General features: G+C 42.5%; 2 protein-coding genes across 3 annotated transcripts in view; both read right to left on the bottom strand.

Annotated features, from left to right (window-relative positions):
* The window catches only part of hpgd (15-hydroxyprostaglandin dehydrogenase), a 34852-nt gene extending 18975 nt beyond the window's left edge, over positions 1-15877 (bottom strand). Inside the window, exons 1-3 of one of the 2 annotated variants that reach the window (XM_079653327.1) lie at positions 15585-15877; positions 14766-14889; positions 4027-7326 (exon numbers count right to left, since the gene is read on the bottom strand). In XM_079653327.1, the coding sequence (XP_079509453.1) occupies positions 4490-7326; positions 14766-14889; positions 15585-15677 (3054 nt within the window). In that variant the 5' untranslated portion in view covers positions 15678-15877 and the 3' untranslated portion in view covers positions 4027-4489. Of the gene's footprint in view, positions 1-4026; positions 7327-14765; positions 14890-15584 lie in introns of those variants that run through there. The other variant, XM_079653328.1, reaches the window with a different exon arrangement.
* Positions 15878-17161: 1284 nt separating this feature from the next.
* LOC307037398 (glycine receptor subunit alpha-3-like) overlaps positions 17162-21249 on the bottom strand; it is a 238963-nt gene continuing 234875 nt past the window's right edge. Inside the window, exon 10 of the mRNA XM_079678243.1 lies at positions 17162-20951. Within this exon, the coding sequence (XP_079534369.1) occupies positions 20622-20951 (330 nt within the window). The 3' untranslated portion in view covers positions 17162-20621. The remainder of the gene's footprint in view (positions 20952-21249) is intronic.

The raw sequence follows: 21249 nt of genomic DNA on the forward strand, positions 1-21249 counted from the left end.
GGCAAACTGTGCAGAAGGCGAATCGTTGGGTTGATCCTCGTTTTAGCCACAGCTTGTATTTCTTTTCGGATAGCCAACGCTCGTTAAAACAGCAACCTCCTGGCATACTGTCATTCTCTCATTAGAATGCCCAGGTCACACAAATAAAACACTTGCAGGTCGCGCGCATAGCGCGGGAAGGCCGGAGCGGAGCTGTTTTATGTAGAAGCGAAGCAACTAAGGGCGCTCCGACTTCTTTATTTTCTTTTAATCTAAAGAGCGAACTATTCAGTCAGACAGCAATTTATTGTAAAAGTAAAGCATTTACAATTTCAAGCACTTTATCTCAAATCCAAGCACCATTCCCAAAATTCAATCACTTTTCAAGTCATGAAAACACCTCGTAAAAATTCAAGCATTTTCAAGGATTTCAAGCACCCGTACGAACCCTGATAACTTATCCAAGTAGTAACAAAAACACTTCAAAATATTATAATTATGCATTACCATACGAGCAAGAAATAGTAATGTTATCCATAAAATTACACTTAAAGCTGGACAAATGAAAAACTTAACGGCAAACAGGATCATCACAAAACCTTACCTCACCTCAACCTTTTCTTGAGCGGAGAATCAGCTAGCTAGGTCCTAGAACGTCCTACGCACATGAATGCGTGAGGGGGTGGGCGGAGATAGGTCCTAGACCAGGCCTATTCAACTGGCGGCCCGCGGGCCAGATGCGGCCCAGAACCAAATCCTGAGTGGCCCAGCCTCCCGTAGCCAAATTCCTACACTAGTACAGACCATGAACGCAACACTCCGCATTGCATAGAAACCACCAAACCACAACGCAGCACGTTTTTTGAAAGTGCATCTAGTGGTGCTAGTAACGGTTTTCCTATGATAGCAACTCTAAAACATGTCTCTCTCAACTCTGAAGCGTAAACAGAGACAAAACGGTCATTGATCTTGTGGAGCAGATCCAAGTCAAGCTGGACCTTTTCGCGACCGACTTGAGCACGGGTCAGATGCTGCATTTTCCGACGCTCCCCAAACACATCGCATCTCCGGCACAAATCACGGATGTGATGACAGATTTCATTGCGAGGTTGAAAGAGAACTTTGCCGGTCGATTGGATGGACTTGCTCTGCCCACAGTGGTGATGATGGGCTTTGCCAGAGACCCCTTCACTGTTGCAATAGAGGGGGACGTATCAACCAGAGCAAAGGAAGTGGTCCCCTCCCCTGCATCGACAAGGGGAAATATACACTGGAACTTATTGACATGCAGCGCACTAACGGGCCAGCAAAGTTTTGGAGTGATGTCAACAAACAGAAGTTCCCTAACGTTCAGAAAGTAGCGATCTCTGTGCTCAGTATGTTTGTATCAACATACACATGTGAATCAAGCTTTTCACACATGAACTCAATCAAAAGTAGCACTCGCTGCTCCCTGACTGACAGCACTCTTCACCAATGTCTTAGGATTGCATTGACATCCTATGAGCCATAAATCACTGCTCTTGTTCAAAACTAAAAATGTCCCTTCTCCCATTGTGAAAGTCAGCGATGACAAATCACAAATGAGGTGATAGTAAGCACCTAGTTTACTATAGTAGACGTGTAGTGTAGTATTCATTCATATAGTTACCCGTATCCCTTGTTATGGGTTTGTGCACTGAAGGGTTTGACAGTTCTTTCTGTATTCATTTAAATGCACTTTGTAATGTGTCTGGGTTAAATGTGACCAAAACGTATGATTTTTTTGTTATTACTTGAAAAGTGAAAAAATAGTATTGCTACAGTACTACCTCTTTGTGTTGCATTGGAGCTCTTTAGCTGTTTTTTTTGTATGTGAGGACATTTATTAAGAGTGCTATTATTGTATTCAGTAAATGCACTTTGTGATGTGCCTGGTTAAAAAAAAAAAAACCTGAATATTTGACTTCTAAAGCAAACAAATGTAATGCTACAACAGTGCACTTTTTTTCAGATTCTGTTAAATTAATGCTAATTTGTTGTGTTTTTATGCACTTTTTGACGTACCTTTGTTGGATGAACGATGAATAAAAATTGCATGTTTTTCATCGCAGTAATATGTGTTGGTTTAAAATGTGTCACTACCCGCTTTTTACAGGCCGCTGAATGTCTGGCCCAGCTGAATTTTGTAGTTATAAATTCTGGCCCAATTGAATGTGTAGTTGAATAGCCCTGTCCTAGACTGATGTCAACTGTCATCATAGACCGTCCGAGCGGTGCATTCCAGGCTCAAATCAAGGGCCCTCGTGGCCCTCGTGAAATTCCTGCCCTGGTGGTGATAGTGCAAGGTGCAATCTATGTACTCAATTAGTTGCTTGTAAAGGGGGTGACACAATCAACTTAATGAAGCATTTGCAAACGAGACACTCATTGAATCTAAAACGGTGCAGTGTATTTGACAGCCTAAACAATGTGGCTGCTAGCGATACTGCTAGGGCTAACCCCCTGATCCCACCAGACCCGCTGCGCCGTGCTGCGCCGCGGCTCGAAGCATCCCAGAAGCTCCTCGCCGCAAAGAATTTCTAAAATATAGGATGAATCCTATTTTTGACGCAGCGCAGCGCAGGCAAAAAGAGGAACGTTCATCCGGCCCAGGCCCATCCCCCAAATAAACCCGTGTGCAGACCCCCTTTCACAACACAACACCCAAAATGGATGAAGAGCGTTTCATCATCGAAGTTGAAAAACACACTATTTTGTATGACATAACCCATGAATACTACAAAGACAACATCAGAAAGGACAAGCCCTGGTGTTTAGTCGGTGGAGTTATTGGAGTGGAAGGTAAATATTAATGTTTTAAAGTTAATGAATACTTGTATGTACAGATGTAGCACTTCATTTCAGACTCCAGCTTACAGCTTCCTGCCTACGACCTGCCTAAGACCAGTATAGAGGAATGTTAAGCCCTCCCACTATTTTCCAAGAGGGCGTTGCCAGATTTTCAATTTCAGGTTTTAACCAGGAGATGGCGCTTCATTCACAAATACAGAAAGACAAGTTTCATGGACTTTCAGTTGTGATTTGAAGAGAACATTTGAACACATCAATATTTTAGATCAACTGAAGTGTATCTAATCTTGTAATTCAATAATATATAGTTTATAGTTTATATATTAAATAATCATAATTATAATGTAAATGTTTACATTACACTTCTTTATTTTTTATGCTCATACTTTAACCTTTACAATCGTTTGCTTTAATATGCAGTATATATTTTGTATATTTTTGTGTTTGCTTCCTCCTGCTCCCTTTCGGACACATACTGTATGATTTATTATTATTATTAATATGAAGATATTATTAAGATAAGATAAGATGTTACTTTATTAATTGAACATTTTAGTTTAGAATGTGCTATCCCACGGTAATTCAGAAGGCTCACAGGTCACATTCCGACCATTATTTAAAACAAAAGGTGCTTTCACACCGTCTACAGTTTGATTTGTATAGAGGGAGCTCTGTCAGTGTTCGAATTACCCATTAGCTTTCGGGGAACCCTATTTTTCAGAGCACATCCTGCTACTAAATATGTCACACGCACGCTCTGTTGACTGGCGCAGCAGCGCGGATGCGATCAATTGCTATAAAAACACTCTTCTACTAATACAGACGGTGTCACTATGCCGGCGGATGTGGCCGTTGTTGAAGCCTCTTCAGGCTCCGCATCGGCAGGCCTCTCCCTCGGTGTGGAGCTGTCAAGCTCGATCCTAACGCCGCTTACAGCCGGCCAACTAAAAGTTGTTTTCCGTTCACGTTGTCATTTTTAGACTCCTTCGCTTCTTTGCTTGTGAATCCAAAAGCTGTGACGCTTGGCTGTTTTCGTTTTGCCCTATTTTTTATTACAAAGCCAGAGTTAGCCAGAGCCAATATGAACATTTCAAATACCACGCCGGCATCACCGCCATAACCATAGCAACGTAAGTAAGAATGCAGCGCCGCCTCGTACAGATGGCAACACCCAGACATATTCACAAATATAAAACAAATATTCAGAAACTGTAATGAACAATAACTATTATTTATTTCAAGAACTGTTATTCACAGAAACTCAACATTTCTAATCTGTGTGACACAAATATGCACGATTGTTTTGGGCTCCCCCTATTTATCTCAAAGTCAGCCTTCAGGGGAGCTCCCTCCCTCTTCGGGCGAGCCAAGCTCCCCCCTGGGTCACCCCCATTTCGAACAGTGTCTGTTGCTGAATGGCCAGCGATTAGGTGCGGCGCATTTATCATAGGTGATCAGAGCTAACTGCCTGCCGTCAGATTTCATTTAAAAAACAGATTACATTACATTACATTACATTGCATTTAGCTGACGCTTTTATCCAAAGCGACTTACAATAAGTGCATTCGACCAGGAAGATACAACCTTTAAGAAAACAGAATCATATAAGTACATCAGGTTTCATAGAGCCAAACATTTCAAGTGCTACTCAACTGGCATTTAGAAAGCCAGCTCTTTATTAGTATATAAGTGCTTTGTTAGTAATTCTATCGCTCGAAGTGGAGTCTAAGCTATCTGCTGTCCTGATTTCAATGGGGAGCTCATTCCACCATTTTGGAGCCAGGATAGCAAACCCACGTGTTTTTGCTGACGGGAACTTGGGTCCCCCTCGCAGTGCGGGTGCAGCGAGCTGTTTGGCTGATGCAGAGCGGAGTGCACGTGCTGGGGTGTACGGTTTAACCATGTCCTGGATGTAGGGAGGGCCAGATCCATTCGCAGCATGGTACGCAAGTACCAGTGTCTTGAAGTGGATTCTAGCAGTTACTGGAAGCCAGTGAAGGGAGCGGAGGAGCGGTGTGGTGTGGGAGAATTTGGGAAGGTTGAAGACCAGACGAGCCGCTGCATTCTGGATGAGCTGCAGAGGTCGGATGGCACATGCAGGTAGACCAGCCAGGAGGGAGTTGCAGTAGTCTAGGCGTGAGATGACGAGAGCCTGGACCAGAATCTGCGCTGATGTCTGGGTCAGCTGGGGACGTATCCTCCTGATGTTGTAAAGCGTGTATCTGCAGCAGCGGGTTGTAGCAGCGATGTTTGCAGTGAAGGACAGTTTGTTATCTAGGACCACACCCAGATTCCTTGCAGTCTGAGTCGGGGAAACAACAGAGGTACCGATGTTGATTGTTAGGTCAAGAGTGGGACAATCTTTTCCCGGAAGGAAGAGCAGTTCAGTCTTGTCAAGGTTGAGCTTGAGGTGATGAGCAGACATCCACCGAGAGATGTCTGCTAGGCAAGCAGAGATGCGTGCGACGACCTGGGTCTCTGAGCGGGGAAAGGACAGAATTAGTTGGGTGTCGTCAGCGTAGCAGTGGTATGAAAAACCATGCGGGCTAATGACAGACCCGAGCGAGTTTGTGTACAGGGAGAAGAGGAGGGGACCAAGAACCGAGCCCTGAGGGACCCCTGTAGTTAATTGACAAGGGTCGGACTCGGACCCTCTCCAAGTAACCCTGTAGGTGCGGTCGTTGAGGTATGAGGTGAGGAGGGAAAGTGCAGTGCCTGAAACTCCAAGTTCTTGGACAGTGCGAAGGAGGATCCGATGGTTCACCGTGTCGAATGCAGCAGACAGGTCCAGAAGGATGATGACAGAGGAGAGGGAGGCTGCTTTAGCAGTGTGCAGTTTGTCAGAGACAGCAAGGAGAGCAGTTTCTGTTGAGTGACCTGCCTTGAAACCAGACTGGTGCGGATCCAGAAGGTTGTTCTGATGGAGATAAGAGGAGAGTTGTTTAAAGACAGCGCGTTCAAGTGTTTTAGACAGGAACGGGAGGAGAGAGACGGGCCTGTAGTTAATAACATCAGACGGGTTGAGAGTGGGTTTCTTAAGGAGAGGGTTTACTCTTGCCTCCTTGAGAATGTTTGGAAAGTGACCAGAAGTTAGAGAAGTGTTGAGGAAATGGGTGAGAAATGGTAGAATATCAGGAGCGATAGTCTGAAGGAGGTTTGAGGGGATAGGGTCCAGAGAACAGGTGGTAGGACGGGCAGAGGTAACGAGGGTAAGAACCTCACTTGGAGAGAGAGGGGAGAAGGAGGTCAGTGTGTGGGTGAAGGGAGGGTCTGGTGACCCAGAGGTGAAGGAGGTCAGTGTGTGGGTGAAGGGAGGGTCTGGTGACCCAGCGGTGAGTAAAGGTGAGTCAGAAAAAGAAGAGCGAATATCATCAACCTTTTTTTCAAAATGGTTAACAAAGTCGCTTGACAGAAGGGAGGAGGGGGGAGGTGCTTTGGGGGGGTCCAAGAGGGTGGAGAAGATAGAAAATAGTTTTTTGGGATTGGAATAGGAAGATTGGATCTTATCTTGAAAGAAAGTGCTTTTTGCCTGAGAGATGGAAGCAGAGAAAGAGGAGAGGAGAGCCTGATAGGTTAGGAGGTCGTCATGGTGTTTGGATTTCCACCATTTCCGCTCTGCTGCCCGAAGGATGGTTCTATTAGCACGCAGTGCATCATTTAGCCAGGGAGCAGGAGGGGACTGACGAGCCGGCCGCGATGTGAGAGGACAGAGAAAGTCCAGAGAGGATGAGAGAGTCGAGAGGAGAGTTTTTGCAGCAGTGTTTGGAGGCAGGAGTTGGAACGAGTCAGAGGAAGGGAGGGCTGAGAGCACCGATGAGGCAAAGGTAGAGGGGGAGAGGGAACGGAGGTTACGGCGGACAGGAGCAGAGTTAGAAGAGATTAGGTTGTTATGTTTGGAAAGGGGTAGAGAGAATGAAATGAAGAAGTGATCGGATGTGTGGAGCGGGTTTACAGAGACGTTAGAAGTAGAGCAGTTCCTTGAGAATATGAGATCAAGGACATTGCCAGCTTTATGAGTTGGTGGGGATGGAGACAGTGAGAAAGCAAAGGTGGTTAACAGAGATGTTAGTTCAGATATCTTCCCTGTCTGGAGGTTGAAATCTCCGAGAAGTACAGCGGGAGGGCCAGTTTCAGGGATGTGTGAGAGGAGATTATCTAACTCCTCCAAGAAGTCCCCCAAGGCGCCTGGTGGACGGTAGAGAACAACAATGGTTAATTGTATAGGATGGGTTACTGTGACGGCATGGAATTCAAAGGTGGAAGGAGTGAAATTAGGTAGCTTGAAGAGGGAAAAGCTCCAGTTGGGAGAGAGCAGGAGACCAGTGCCACCTCCTCTGCCAGAGGGTCTGGGTGTATGGGAGAAGGAATATGCTGTGGAGAGAGCTGCTGGGGTGGATGTGTTGGATGGAGTGATCCAGGTCTCCGTGAGAGCAAGGAAATCCAGAGACTGCAGGGAAGCGTAGCCAGAGATGAAGTCAGCCTTAGGGACAGCTGACTGGCAGTTCCACAGGCCCCCTGAAACGAGATGTTGGATCTCAGTGGAGCATGTGGGATAGACGAGAGCAGGCCGGTGAGATCGATTAGGAGAAACACGGGGCCAGTGATAATTGCGAGAAGACACATGAACAGGAATGCAGAAAATACACATGATTATAGCATGAGGGGCTAGAGAACCCAAGAGAATTGAATAAAACTAAATAACACCAGCGATACTTGGCGCAATCAGAGTACGATTTGCCTCCTCTTTGCCTCCCACGTGACTCCCACAGGACTCTTAATGTCTTTGTCAGTCTTACTCCCACAGGACTCTTAATGTCTTTGTCAGTCTTCGTCTGGCTGACGCTGAAGCTGACGCTCCAGGAAAACGCAACCTAAGATGGATACCTGATTGCTCAGTTCTCACAGCTTTGGGGGCACGCCCCTGTAATTAGTTAACTATTTTCTGCTGATGGGCGACAGCAGAGTCTTCCTACCTATTGTAATGCACACTTGAGGGGCGTGACTCACTGAGACCTGAGTTACGCCTGGAGTTGAGCAGATCTGAGATTTTAAAATCTCTCAGAAATCGCCGTTTTAGCTACAATAACTACAGAACAATTATACAGAGTAGAATAAATGAAACAGAGAAGTCTATTTAAACAAGAATATAACTTACAGTGATTGCTGAGTCAGTATCGATAGTGTCCTCACCGAGTCTGGAAGCACACTGAGTTATTCTGATTTGAAATGCGCTATTTAAAATGTTTTTCAGCTGGGAAGCGTTTTGCACTTCACGCAATCAGCAGAGTCTTCCTACCTATTGTAATGCACACTTGAGGGGCGTGACTCACTGAGACCTGAGTTACGCCTGGAGTTGAGCAGATCTGAGATTTTAAAATCTCTCAGAAATCGCCGTTTTAGCTACAATAACTACAGAACAATTATACAGAGTAGAATAAATGAAACAGAGAAGTCTATTTAAACAAGAATATAACTTACAGTGATTGCTGAGTCAGTATCGATAGTGTCCTCACCGAGTCTGGAAGCACACTGAGTTATTCTGATTTGAAATGCGCTATTTAAAATGTTTTTCAGCTGGGAAGCGTTTTGCACTTCACGCAATCAGCAGAGTCTTCCTACCTATTGTAATGCACACTTGAGGGGCGTGACTCACTGAGACCTGAGTTACGCCGGGAGTTGAGCAGATCTGAGATTTTAAAATCTCTCAGAAATCGCCGTTTTAGCTACAATAACTACAGAACAATTATACAGAGTAGAATAAATGAAACAGAGAAGTCTATTTAAACAAGAATATAACTTACAGTGATTGCTGAGTCAGTATCGATAGTGTCCTCACCGAGTCTGGAAGCACACTGAGTTATTCTGATTTGAAATGCGCTATTTAAAATGTTTTTCAGCTGGGAAGCGTTTTGCACTTCACGCAATCAGCAGAGTCTTCCTACCAATTGTAATGCACACTTGAGGGGCGTGACTCACTGAGACCTGAGTTACGCCTGGAGTTGAGCAGATCTGAGATTTTAAAATCTCTCAGAAATCGCCGTTTTAGCTACAATAACTACAGAACAATTATACAGAGTAGAATAAATGAAACAGAGAAGTCTATTTAAACAAGAATATAACTTACAGTGATTGCTGAGTCAGTATCGATAGTGTCCTCACCGAGTCTGGATTTTAAGACTATTTCTGCACTCATAAAGAATGATAAGAATAAGAATAATGTGTATTGAACTGGTTTCATTAATTAGTGAGTTTATTTAACACTAGAACCGCCAATCGGGTCAATTTGTGTGACGTGTGTTGTGTGTGTGCAATGTAACTTTTTTTCAATAAAATATTAAAGTCTCCCAGTCCGTGACTTTTCCTGAAAGTGTGTTATGTAGCACCCTATATTGTTAAAAATTGCATTCTAATAGCGGGATTTGACGGGTTTAGGTAGGCCTATACAAAAACCTCTGGCGGTTCTAGTGTTAAGGTAATTAGGTACAGTAGAAGCCCTTTTTTTATCAGTAACGAATTTAGCAGTTGAACATAAAAGTCAACTAACTGAGGGTCACTTGCAATGACAGTGTTGTGTCTAACTGTAAGCTTGTCACTCAGAGTAACCTACAGTTAATTTAGCTGCTGGAGAAGAAAGATCAAGGGGGGAGGGGGGGAGAGAGCTGTGGTTGATGGGCCATTAGTTGTGTAAATACACAGCTGAGAGCTGCCGTTTCATTCAGACTGTTTAAAAAACGGTAACAACGGACTATTTTTCTTAGCGGATGCATGTCAATTTAAATCAATACATACAACTATTTTTTAAATCAATACATACAACTATTTTTTAAATCAATAAAAACATTTTCTAAATCCATAAAAGCATTTCAATTAATATTGGGAGTCATGTCGTTACTTTGTTGAGAATGTGGCCGTGTAATAAGCGGGATAATTTGCAGCGACTTGTTCCTTATGGGGAAAATAATACCCGTCATGTATGTGTAGAGGTGTGTGTGGTTAAAACACTTTCATGAAGTGAAGGAATTTCCTTCTATAAAACAGCTGTGGGCAGCAGTGAGTGTATTCATAGATCAAGGCAGACTGGTGCACACACTCTCCTGTCCTGCCAGGCGACACGCCCGTTCTAAGCCGTGTCCCTCACTCCTCACATCCCAAGCTGCATCCCCACAAGTGTATTATGTTGTTACATCGTTTCAGATGATCTGTTTCAGTTGTGCTCTGTCTATGTTCAGTGATGCAAACTTGTCACCTTTCGGCGAAATTTGCCGTTTTGAATCCAAAATAGGTCGTTTGTGTGATTCATGTAGATCTGCCATAAAAATATTTTTGGGGTATGGGGGGGGCTGGGACCCGGAGTAATCTGCGGCCGTGAGCTGTTATGTGCCATCATGACACGCATGGTGTTCTTTTTTTATATATTATAATGAAGTACGAGCTGTGTGCTCGAGTCTTCCTGCCTGTCGGCTCTGCTCATGGATGTATAATAAGGCTCTGCTGCTCCGAGATGATGGTCTAGCTTCACCAGCTACATTACCTACGGGTGCGTTCGTTAATATTAACTGTGCGTCCGGAGTCACTGTAGCACAGACTGGACCGCTGGTGAACAGCTGTTAGAACGGGCCGTTCAGGTGTTCAGAGCAGAGCTCCCTGTCGGAGCGGCAGAGCGTGAGGTGAACTGAAAAGTTTTTCTGTGGCAATATTATTTAAGGAATCGTTGAGCCGTTGATTAAAAGTAGAAGTACTCAGGTCTTGTACTTGAGTAAAAGTAGAAGTACTCAGATCTTGTACTTGAGTAAAAGTAGAAGTACCAGAGTGTAGGAATACTCTGTTACAGTAAAAGTCCTGCATTCAAAATGTTCCTCAAGTAAAAGTAGAAAAGTATTCTCATCAAAATATAGTGAAAGTAGCGACAGTAAAAGTAGTCATTGTGCAGATTGGTCCATTTCAGAATAATATATATGATATGTTTTATAATGATTGATCATGAAAGTGTTCTCAAAGCTGGTAAAGGTGCAGCTAGTTTGAATTACTTTGTATACTGCAGGGTAGCTTGTGGATTTACTCTAGGTGGAACTAAAGTCTGATTTAACACTTGATTATATTTCACATCATTCATCCACATCTGTAAAGTAACTAAAGGTATTAAATACATGTAGTGGAGGAAAAGTACACCATGTACCTCTGAACTGTAGTGGAGTAGAAGAACAAAGTAGCAAAACATTGAAATACTTAAATAAAGTACAAGTATCTCAAAATTGTGCCCAAGTATAGTACTTGTTGAGTTTATGAACTTAGTTACTTTACACCATGTGGCTATAAAGATAGAAAGACTAAGCCTTGCACAGAGGCATGAAAATACATTTTCAAAATGCTCAACAGTGCTGCCAAAATTATAAATTGACTGCTACACAATTTAAAATAAATGCTTTTATATATTTCTATTAGATGTGACTCTTTGGCGTTTCTGTTATTATTAACACTGCTGCTTTAGTTGTTCTGCTAATATCCTCTGTTATTCCTCATTTTAAAGCCGATATTCTGTGGGGTGGGGGAGCCGGGGGCTCGGATCCTTGTCACCTTTTTCATACCTGATGAGTTTGCATCCCTGTATGTTAAAAACCTCAGTCACCTTAATTCATGTAATAAAAACATCTCAGGTCAGTAACACTCAAAGCTAAATGTGCAATACCATGTTCAGCTATGTTACTATTTATAATGTTATTGTTGTTACATCAGAAGATGTATATATTGAAATGATTTCTTAACTTACAGTAGGCTATTTTTTACAATGTGTGTTGGAAAGATTTATTAAATTACTATGAATATTGTCATTGTTGAAGGCTTTTAGAGAAGGGTGAACTATAAGCCTGAATTACATAATATGTTATACCTAAAAACATAAAAGCCACAACAAATGAATCACAATTATTCTAGTTATTTTTACCTCCCGTATTGCTTTCAATCCACCAGCTTTTATGGTGTTGTTACGTCACTAACTGTAAGCTTGTCACATACAGTCTATGGTCACTCAGAGTAACCTACAATTAATTTAGCTGCTGGAGAAGAAAGATCAGGGGGGGAGGGGGGGGGGGGGGGGGGGGGGGGGGGGAGAGCTGTGGTTGATGGGCCATTAGTTGTGTAATTACACAGCTGAGAGCTGCCGTTTCATTCTGACTGTTTAAAAAACGGTAACAACGGAAACATTTTCTTAGCGGATGCATGTCAATTTAAATCAATACATACAACTATTTTTTAAATCAATTAAAACATTTTCTAAATCCATAAAAGCATTTCAATTAATACTGGGAGTCATGTCGTTACTTTGTTGAGAATGTGGCCATGTAATAAGCGGGATAATTTTCAGTGACTTGTTCCTTATGGGGAAAATAACACCCTTCATCCAGATGGGGATCCCTCCGCCACGCTTTGGGATCCTGATCTGCCGGCGAGGCAAATATGAATAGTTTTAGTGATTTCCTGAGTTTAGGCACGTTAATAACGTTTTAATGAAGTTGAATACAGTATATTCATATGTGTCAGTGATTTCATGTCAATTCGGCGAACATAAACATAAATGATCGTGGTGAAGATGATGATTAAATTAGGATTAAAAATCGAGAGCCGGGCTGCATTTCCTCCTGTTCGTTTTTTTCGACTAAACAACATTATTTTGTTAAATAACAACATGGTGATGTTTTGTAAATGATTACATGTCTCTTATTTAGCACAGAGTATGATATCCGTGACATATGGATCTTAACAAAGTTCCGCTGTACATCCAGCGTACTGTATCTGACTTTATTTCACATGAGCTCCAGTGTGGAACCCCACTGCACCCCCTGGTGGATCAATGATCCATTGCAGCTGGCTTCATTATAATTACATTTATCTATCACGGGGGCGGTCTCAAGTAGTGCTGTGTACCTGGACTCACATTCAGGTTCAGGTCCGGACTCAAGTCCAGAGGTTCAGGTTCAGGTCCGGACTTATAAGTCCGGACTTGTGTCAAGTTGTGTGAGTAACTAAAGTGAACTTATTGGAAGCTAATTATCAATTGAAAATAAACTCATAATCAACTCAAATTCAAACTCGTCAGGTTTATTGTGCCCCCTTCCAACCTTGTGTCTACACCATGTATTTTCTAGAACTCTACATGTGTTACTAACTACACAACACAACTACATACTGATGTACATACAAGACTCAATATGCAAGAGTAAAAGTCTATGTGTTCTTGTTCAAGAACAACAGCATATTGACATTGTCTGGGTGAAGTGTTGCTCTTTCGGCAGACACTATATCACCATACATACAAAGGAGTTAGCTTAGCAACACTACCAAATATGGCAACCAGCATCCCACGCTGTCAGTGTCCACTATGTCTAAGCCAGTTTCCCTTGACGTCACACAGATCTCGCGAGCAGTTGCGATATTTTGCGAGACTTCGTGAGCTCAGTAATGGCCGCCATATCAGAAGCCAAAACAATGTTTTTCGTCTTTTCTCAGCGGAAATTTCTCGATCTATGGAAGGTTTTAGATGGTTTAGAACAAAAAGGAGAATATACGTAAGTACCGGTTCCTGACGTTCCGGTTTTAACCGGACTTGAACCGAAACTTTTTACAAGTCCAGTACCGGTTCGGCGTACCGGTACGCAGCACTAGTCTCAAGTCAAGCTGGAGGTTTTCCCTTGAGCGAGGGCAGATCAAGTACCAAGCACGGCCCTTGCGTTTCAAACTGTCTGAAATGAATCGCTACATCTGTACGGGTTCGTTCGTTAATATTAACTGTGCGTCCGGAGTCACTGTGGCACAGACTGGACTGCTGGTGAACAGCTATTAGAACGGGCCGTTCAGGTGTCAGAGCAGAGCTCCCTGTCGGAGCGGCAGAGCGTGATGTGAACTGAAAAGTTTCTCTGTGGCAATATTATTTCAGGAATCGTTGAGCTAGCTAGCTAGCATACATTGTCACTATCTGCTAACGTTAGCTTTAGCCTTCTATTTCATATAGTTTTTTTCATAGGCTATAAACAGAGGTGGTATAAGTATATATTGTACTTGAGTAAAAGTAGAAGTACTCAGATCTTGTACTAGAGTAAATGTCGAAGTACTCAGATCTTGTACTAGAGTAAAAGTAGAAGTACTCAGGTCTTGTACTTGAGTAAAAGTAGAAGTACTCAGATCTTGTACTTGAGTAAAAGTAGAAGTACTCAGGTCTTGTACTTGAGTAAAAGTAGAAGTACTCAGATCTTGTACTTGAGTAAAAGTAATAGTCCCAGAGTTTAGGAATACTCATTGAGTAATAAATCATTAGTAACATGTCATCAGAATTAGTAAATGATCAATTGATTTTGATACCCGGGTGATCACCCGTATTCATGTCTATAATTTTGAGCACATAATTATTGAAAAGTATCGATAAGAGTACCGATACCGATAAGCCGATTGCTTCTCAGTATCGATAAGATAAGCATCATTTTTTTTATATATTCAGTCAATCTTAGTTGATAAAAATAGCCCAATAACTTACATAACAAGCTTGAAATCAACCCTTCATATTTCACATTATTATAAGCAATCTGAGGCTTCTTTTTAAGGGATGAGCTGCAACAATTTGTGTTACAAAATAAGTGAAACCCTCTGGAAAGCTGTGATGAAGTCTGTTTTTTTTTCTTTCCATAAAGCATATTCAAGTATCAAGAATAATGTACCTTCATTTCATTGATTTTGCTAAATGATAACTTAATTTATGAGGCAGTATACCCCACCTCTAGAGAGGGGCCCAGCCCTTCGTATGTGTTCCTGTGTGTTAGAGTGTTTATATCTGCAGGTTGCGGGAGTGAGGGGCATTGTTGTCAGTGGTCATGTCTCTTCTGTGTGTTAGAGTGTTTAGCTCTGCAGGTTGGGTGAGAGGGGCATTGTTGTCAGTGGTCATGTCTCCTCTGTGTGGACAGTGTTACCTCTCAGTGCATCTCCATTGGACACATCACAGGGAATGAAGTGGCAGTGTCCCTCTCCGAACTCGGCGTCCAGCAGTGCCTTGCTCTCCTCTCCACACGTCTTGTTCAGGTCCACCACAGCCACCTGCAGGACCACTGTTAGTCAGATGGAGTTTCTTTGAATTCACAGACGCGGATTAACAGCAGAGGTTGAGGAAGTAAGACTCAACATTTAAATCCATCTCTGCAGAAGCTTGATGAAGGATCACTTCTGCAAACTCTGCTGAGTGAGGTCTGTGGTTAGACACGTGTGAGCCTAGAGGACATGAAGACATGTTCACCAGCCGGCAGGGTGTGAAGAACGTTCTCAGAAACAGATCAACTTCTTTCAAAAGCCTTTTTGCCATGCAAAGTGTTGCTTTCACTTCCGGCCAAAATGCCACTTGCTCATCTCCAACACAATTTAAAGCAGTGTATAATGTATATATAACCTAATATACTATTATTTTAGACTCATCATCTCAGGCAAGTTAACACTGGCTCTGTTTCAACATGCTGACCTTTGAAAGCAGGACTACGGTGTATTCAAAATGAAACATTACTAGAAAAAGTGAAGTAAAGCATGAAAGAGAAAATGTTTCCAAAAGGTTCCGAAGAGGTGGACATCTCATTAATCAAGCAGACCTACAGCTGTCTGAGTGTGACTGTCAGAGCTGCAAGTGCACAGAGCATATGGCATAGCTAACTTCTTAAAAACGAAAAACATGTTATTTGAGAAGTTCAGTTCCTTTCTAAAGTGATAGCTGTGTGTTAGTCAGGGAAGTGGCGACACACACTGACCTTGGCTGAGCTCTGCAGCAGGGACTGAACCACGGCTCTCCCGATGCCCTGAGCTCCCCCGGTCACCAGAGCCACCTTCCCTCTCAGAGGCATGATCCAGCAGACCCTCACTTTTCCTCTTCCTCCCTCTGTCTCTCACTCGCCTCCCCCTCGGTTCTCTCTCTGGTATATGTTCTTCTCTGTTTTTGCTTCTCTTCTTCTGTCCTTCTCAGTGTGTGCATGCAGAGGCTTTCTCACCCTTGTGTGTGTTTTCTCTCCCTTAGCTGGGCTGTTATCCCTCCCTCCCTCCTCCCCACCCCCCCTCTCAGCTTATCAGTCTATACAAACAGTGCTCTGTGTGTGAGGGAGAGTGAGAGAGGCTATGTAAACTCTGTGGGATAATAATTGCAGCTTCCTGCAGCTTGTTGTACCTGTCCTCCTGCAGCTTGTTGTACCTGTCCTCCTGCAGCTCCTCCTCCTGCAGCTCCTCCTGCTTTATAAAGCACCCCCCTCTTGCCTCTCCTGTTTCACCTGAGCTCTACACGCCACTGTTAGTACAAGAATATGTTTGTTGACATAATAAAGAGAATCTGGAAAACAGCTGTAAATCTCACATTTTCCTCTTCACCTCTATGTTGTCTTTTTGTGAGGTATTTGTGTAATTGCTGTTACACAATATGCAACACTGTTCAGTCATACATTACACAAGGTTCAGGTCTCTGCATGTTCACTCTTACGCTGTGCTGGAATCCATGGGAACCAAACAGTGCTGAAAAGACAGAAGTGTGATTGCAGCGCTTTGGTGCTTTACGTAAAGCAAAGACTTCCAGCCAAGATGTTTTCTTTGTGGGTTTCTAAAAAACACCAAGCTTTTGTTTATACAAAAACAACACTATTTATCATTTGCAAAAATCAGTTTCAGGAACATCCTAACAAATCCCTCCTCCTTCCTTCACACCCTTCCTTCCCTCCTCCTTCTTATCTTACATCCTTCCTGCTTTTTGAGCAGGATTCTGGAGGTGCACCCCCCCCCCCCCCCCCCCCCACCAGCACAGGCTCCTCCTGTACATCCTGCCGCTGGGGGGGGGGGGGTTCCACCTGCCTTCCCTCCGTCATCAACTGTGTCACTCTGGGTCCCGACCATATGAAGGTATATGAGGGTTTCAATAGTCGTTGGAAACCAGACTACCGACCTCTGCTTTGAAATCACAAGACAACAATTTACCAAAATAAAGTTAGTTTTTATCCATTTATAGCAATACAGGTCCAATTCAGACACATACTGTACATGGATCACCAAGCCTCTTCTTTTCATCTTTTCTTGCAGCATTTCTGGATTGTTAACTCACCCTAGTTTCATACTAATCCTAACCTCCTTTTTTTCTTATGCGTTAGAACAGTGGTTCCCAACCTGGGGGGGCGCCAAAAATCGCAGGCCTCAGATGATTTGAGTCCTAATATCATATTTAGACTTTTTTTTTTTTTTAAATAATAATTGTTACACAATACATGATTGTGTACATTACAATAAACGTATACAAAATAATTGATTAATTAATTTGAATAAAAATTCAAGTTAGTAGCTATTAAAGGGATAAAAAGACAGAAATGTATAATTCTTTCTTTAATATAAATGTTTCTTCTGCCCGTAAAGTGTCCAAACCAGGCTTTTCTGGATAAGCACATTTTTAAAACATAGTCATTGTCCATGCCGGTTTCAGTTGGATTATTGGTCACAGTTGCTCCGATCAGATCGGTCTCCTCCATTTTGTAGATTATTTACGACTTTTGAATCCACATAAACACATCGGCAAAATCCGGCTTTGAGCCTTACTTTGAGCATGTGTTTTAAACAGTTTAATCCCTTTGTGAATTGCTTCCACTTCCGCGCCGTCCTTTAATTTCTTCATACAGCGGGAACCCAAATTAATGAATCCTGAGTCCAATAACCATCAAAGTCACTCCAATAATGCTCCTTAATTACGCTTTTATCCTCTTTTAACAAAATACTTCACATTCATCCAGTTTGTGACAGTAGTTGTAGCATTTTGAGACTTTTAAACTTGAATTACCGCTGTTGCCTTGTCTGTTTCCCCCCCCTTGTGTGTGTGTGGGGGGGGGACGCAACTTCCAACAGGAGTAATTTGGGGGGGCTCTCGGGGAAAAAGGTTGGGAACCCCTGCGTTAGAAAATAGAAATTAATGTGAGAGCAAATTCAAAAGTGAGTCTTTGTTAGCTTGAGTGTAAATGTATTCATATTCGATAAAGAGCAGGTGAGCACAAACATTACCATACACACTGATCATCTGCACATACCATAAGTACAAAGCTAGTTAGCCAGACATGCTAACTAACTGCAGCTGATTTGATCTCTATCGACAGGCATTGGGACAGATTTGGTTATGGAAAGGTTCTAGGTTCCGTCGTAGTCCGTGTGGTATTGACCTATGTCGTTGGAGCGGACTTTGGTTGAATGCAGGTCTGTGTAGAGAGCAAAGAAGCGGGACAGATAACAGCATTCAGGAATTCTGCATCCACTATTAATTTATACCTCAATAACACTGAAGAATCTAACAGTTTCTTACTGGTTGACTTGGCCAATCAATCACAGTTCAGTTAATGTGGATGCCAATCACATTGCAGGGATGGCCCCCAAGGTGTGAGAAGGTCATTTCTGCAGCTGCTGTTAGACCAACCTTTTAACAATTAGGCATTGTGTCAAGCCATTGTGCAAGTACAAATATTTCCTTTAAATTGATAATTTAAAGGAAAAAGCACAACATATAGATTGAGAAATGTCCTGCTGGACTCGCTGTCCCACTCCGCCACGAGACAGCTTATCTATGCAAAGTATAAACAGTGAGGTATGCAGACAGAAAGGACCCATACAGTCCACTTTAAGAAGTGGCTACCAAGTTTATTTTAATCAAAATACAATAGGATTAAATTAGAACTATGTAAAATATGCACATCTTATTTTACAAAAAAATGCATGTGTGCTCTCAACTCTGTACTCTTGGTTGCCTTTTTTCCACAATTAAACCCAGAAGCATAACAGCATAACAAGCATACAGTATATCATTACTTATTGGTTGTGTTGTGTTTAAAAACGTTTAATTCTGACAGAAACTTCCAACAACGAAATACATTTTGTTTGTCAGTTTGATGAAATCCACCTCTGACTTGAAATGAGAAAGTCCTGACAGCCTGAGCACAATCATTACACTAAATACTCTCCACACACTTTCACCACAATACAAGCAGAAACACAACTCATGTTCAATTCAAAAGCCATGTCACAGACTGTGAAATGTTTGACCATCTACTGCTTCTCCACACAGTGAGCCCTGTGAGGGAAACTCTGATTGAGATGTGTGGCTGCAGGCAAGCTGTAGCTTCAGCACAACACTTCACTGCCTTTATGAAAACACAAAGAAAGCATATTACAAATGAAAGTGTTCCGCTTTTCTGGTTCATCTCTCACCAACATCAGCAAAAACACTAAATCAGACTCACTGTGAGTCCACAACGTTTATGACTGATATAATATTAGTTCAAATTCTAAATGTCTCTCTTTGTAGAACTCAGCTACACATAATAGAGACTGGCAGCCGATCTCCAAAACCAGCTAGTAGGTGTTAATGTTGTTATTTACCACCAGGCAAAATCAGTGAGCATTACATTTGAAACATAGATGCAAATGATCTGATATATAAAGTATATATCAACAAACATAAATCCTTGGTAGATAGCCTGACGACAGAAATGTTTCAATGAAGAAAAACAGCAAGAAGTTGAAATAACGCAAATATTTGTGCATGTGAAATAGTAAATAAGGCAAATCATGCAAAAACACCAGAATGCTCCTTTACTCTCTGGTTCTTGACAGAACATGGGAGGCCCCAGTGCAGTGGCCCCGCACTGAGCAGTCATAGGGCTTCAGGAACTGCAGATCCTGGATCAGGGCACACACATTAATAAGTGACTGTAGTTCAATGATTCATACAGGACTATGTTGCATATATTAGCTTGCATGTTCTGTATTCTTCACCATCAGCTTTTACACTGCTGAATGTAGGCAGTCAACATGTTCCATTGATTTCCCTAGAGTATGTACATCAACTGTCTCTACAAGAGAAGTTGACCGTCTTATCACCATGATCTAATGTGGCAAATCTCAAGCAAGTATCACAACTCTACAGTCACACTGAACAACACTTTGAACTGATCCACTCAAATACTATGGTATGCCATGAGCAAGTTGGCAGGAAAGTTGATGATTTGTAGGAAGTGGGCTCACTGTACCACCTCATTTGTGTGGAATAGATGCAAAGCAGTAGAAACCCAAAGCACATAGAGAGCTGTGCAGAGCTCCACTTTCTAACACAAACTCGGCTGATGTTAACAGCTGACAGGAATTCAAGTCAGAGCCAAGTTGTTTCCTAGAAACACAATGAAATTCCAAGAAAGAGTGTGTACTCTAAGGTCAACATTTCAGAAAGCAACAATAGTTTGGCAACAGACTCAAATATTGTTTACCAAGTTATTTTCAATCCCACCAATTGCAGACCAATATTGACTTTAAGGGACACTTTACATCCCAAACAACATATGTCCTCCCCATGCTGACATTTCCTGCCCATTACACTTCTTTCTACGCCGGCACATGGAACGTGTTAAATGAGGTCTGTCTAAAGAAGCACATAATTGTAAACTTGTACATTTTGGGTGTATCTGCTACATGTTCACATTCTTTAGAAACACATTTTTTCTCGTCTGCTTGAACAAACCTGTTTTTAATCCCCCCCCCTTTCTGAAATTAGAGCCTGTCTCTTTAAGCCCCCATCTGGAAACCCCAGTCTGCTCTGATTGGCTTGCAAGAGAATATTGCAACGGTAGTTTTCAAGCTGGGGGGGAGGGGAATATGAAATAGGAAGTGGAACCACATCTGAACAGCTTGTTGAATCACATGTTTCAGTTTGTGGGTTGATAGGCACTTCATATGTGCAGACGCACTGAGAAGTGAGTTTTTTATCACGTCCTTTGAAATATTTGTTTTTAAATCTGCATTGGCTGACTTGAAAATGAAACAAAGACAAAGTAGATTAGGCTGATCACACACACTGACATAACTAATGTGTTTATCTGCCAACACGCACAGCAGGGATTCTGTTTCTCTGAACAGCTAGGAACACTTTGAATGGTTCTGAGGCACCTGCAGTCAGAAGGAGCTGTGTGTGATATGAGTGTGAACTGGAAACAGCAGTCACAGTGAGAACAGTCCCTCTCTCTGTCTGATAGCATGAAGACAGTCGTGTGCAGTTGGGGCTCTGGTGGTCCCTGAGAGGCTGAGGTGAGGCTGAAAGTGGGGGGACACAGGCTGCCGAGCTGTAAGACACAAGTAGGCAAAACAGTGTGAAGCTCATGCGTGTGTGAGTGTGCTGTTGTTGCTGTTCCTTATGTTTCCTATTTCTTTGAGCAGTGTTCTCCATCTGCATTCTGTCCCAGTACATGACGTAGACTCTTGAGCAGTCTTTTATCATAACCGATTTTTGTAATACAGTTTCTTCATACTTGTGATCTTCCCATATCTTCAGTTTACTGTGTGTAAAGGAGCACAGTGATAATCCCATGTCCTCTCTCTCAGGGGTCCTTGGTCTGTGGCACAGCGTTGGAGGTCTCAGTC

The sequence above is a fragment of the Notothenia rossii genome (genome assembly GCF_949606895.1).
Source record: "Notothenia rossii genome assembly, chromosome: 1".
Lineage (NCBI taxonomy): Eukaryota > Metazoa > Chordata > Actinopteri > Perciformes > Nototheniidae > Notothenia > Notothenia rossii.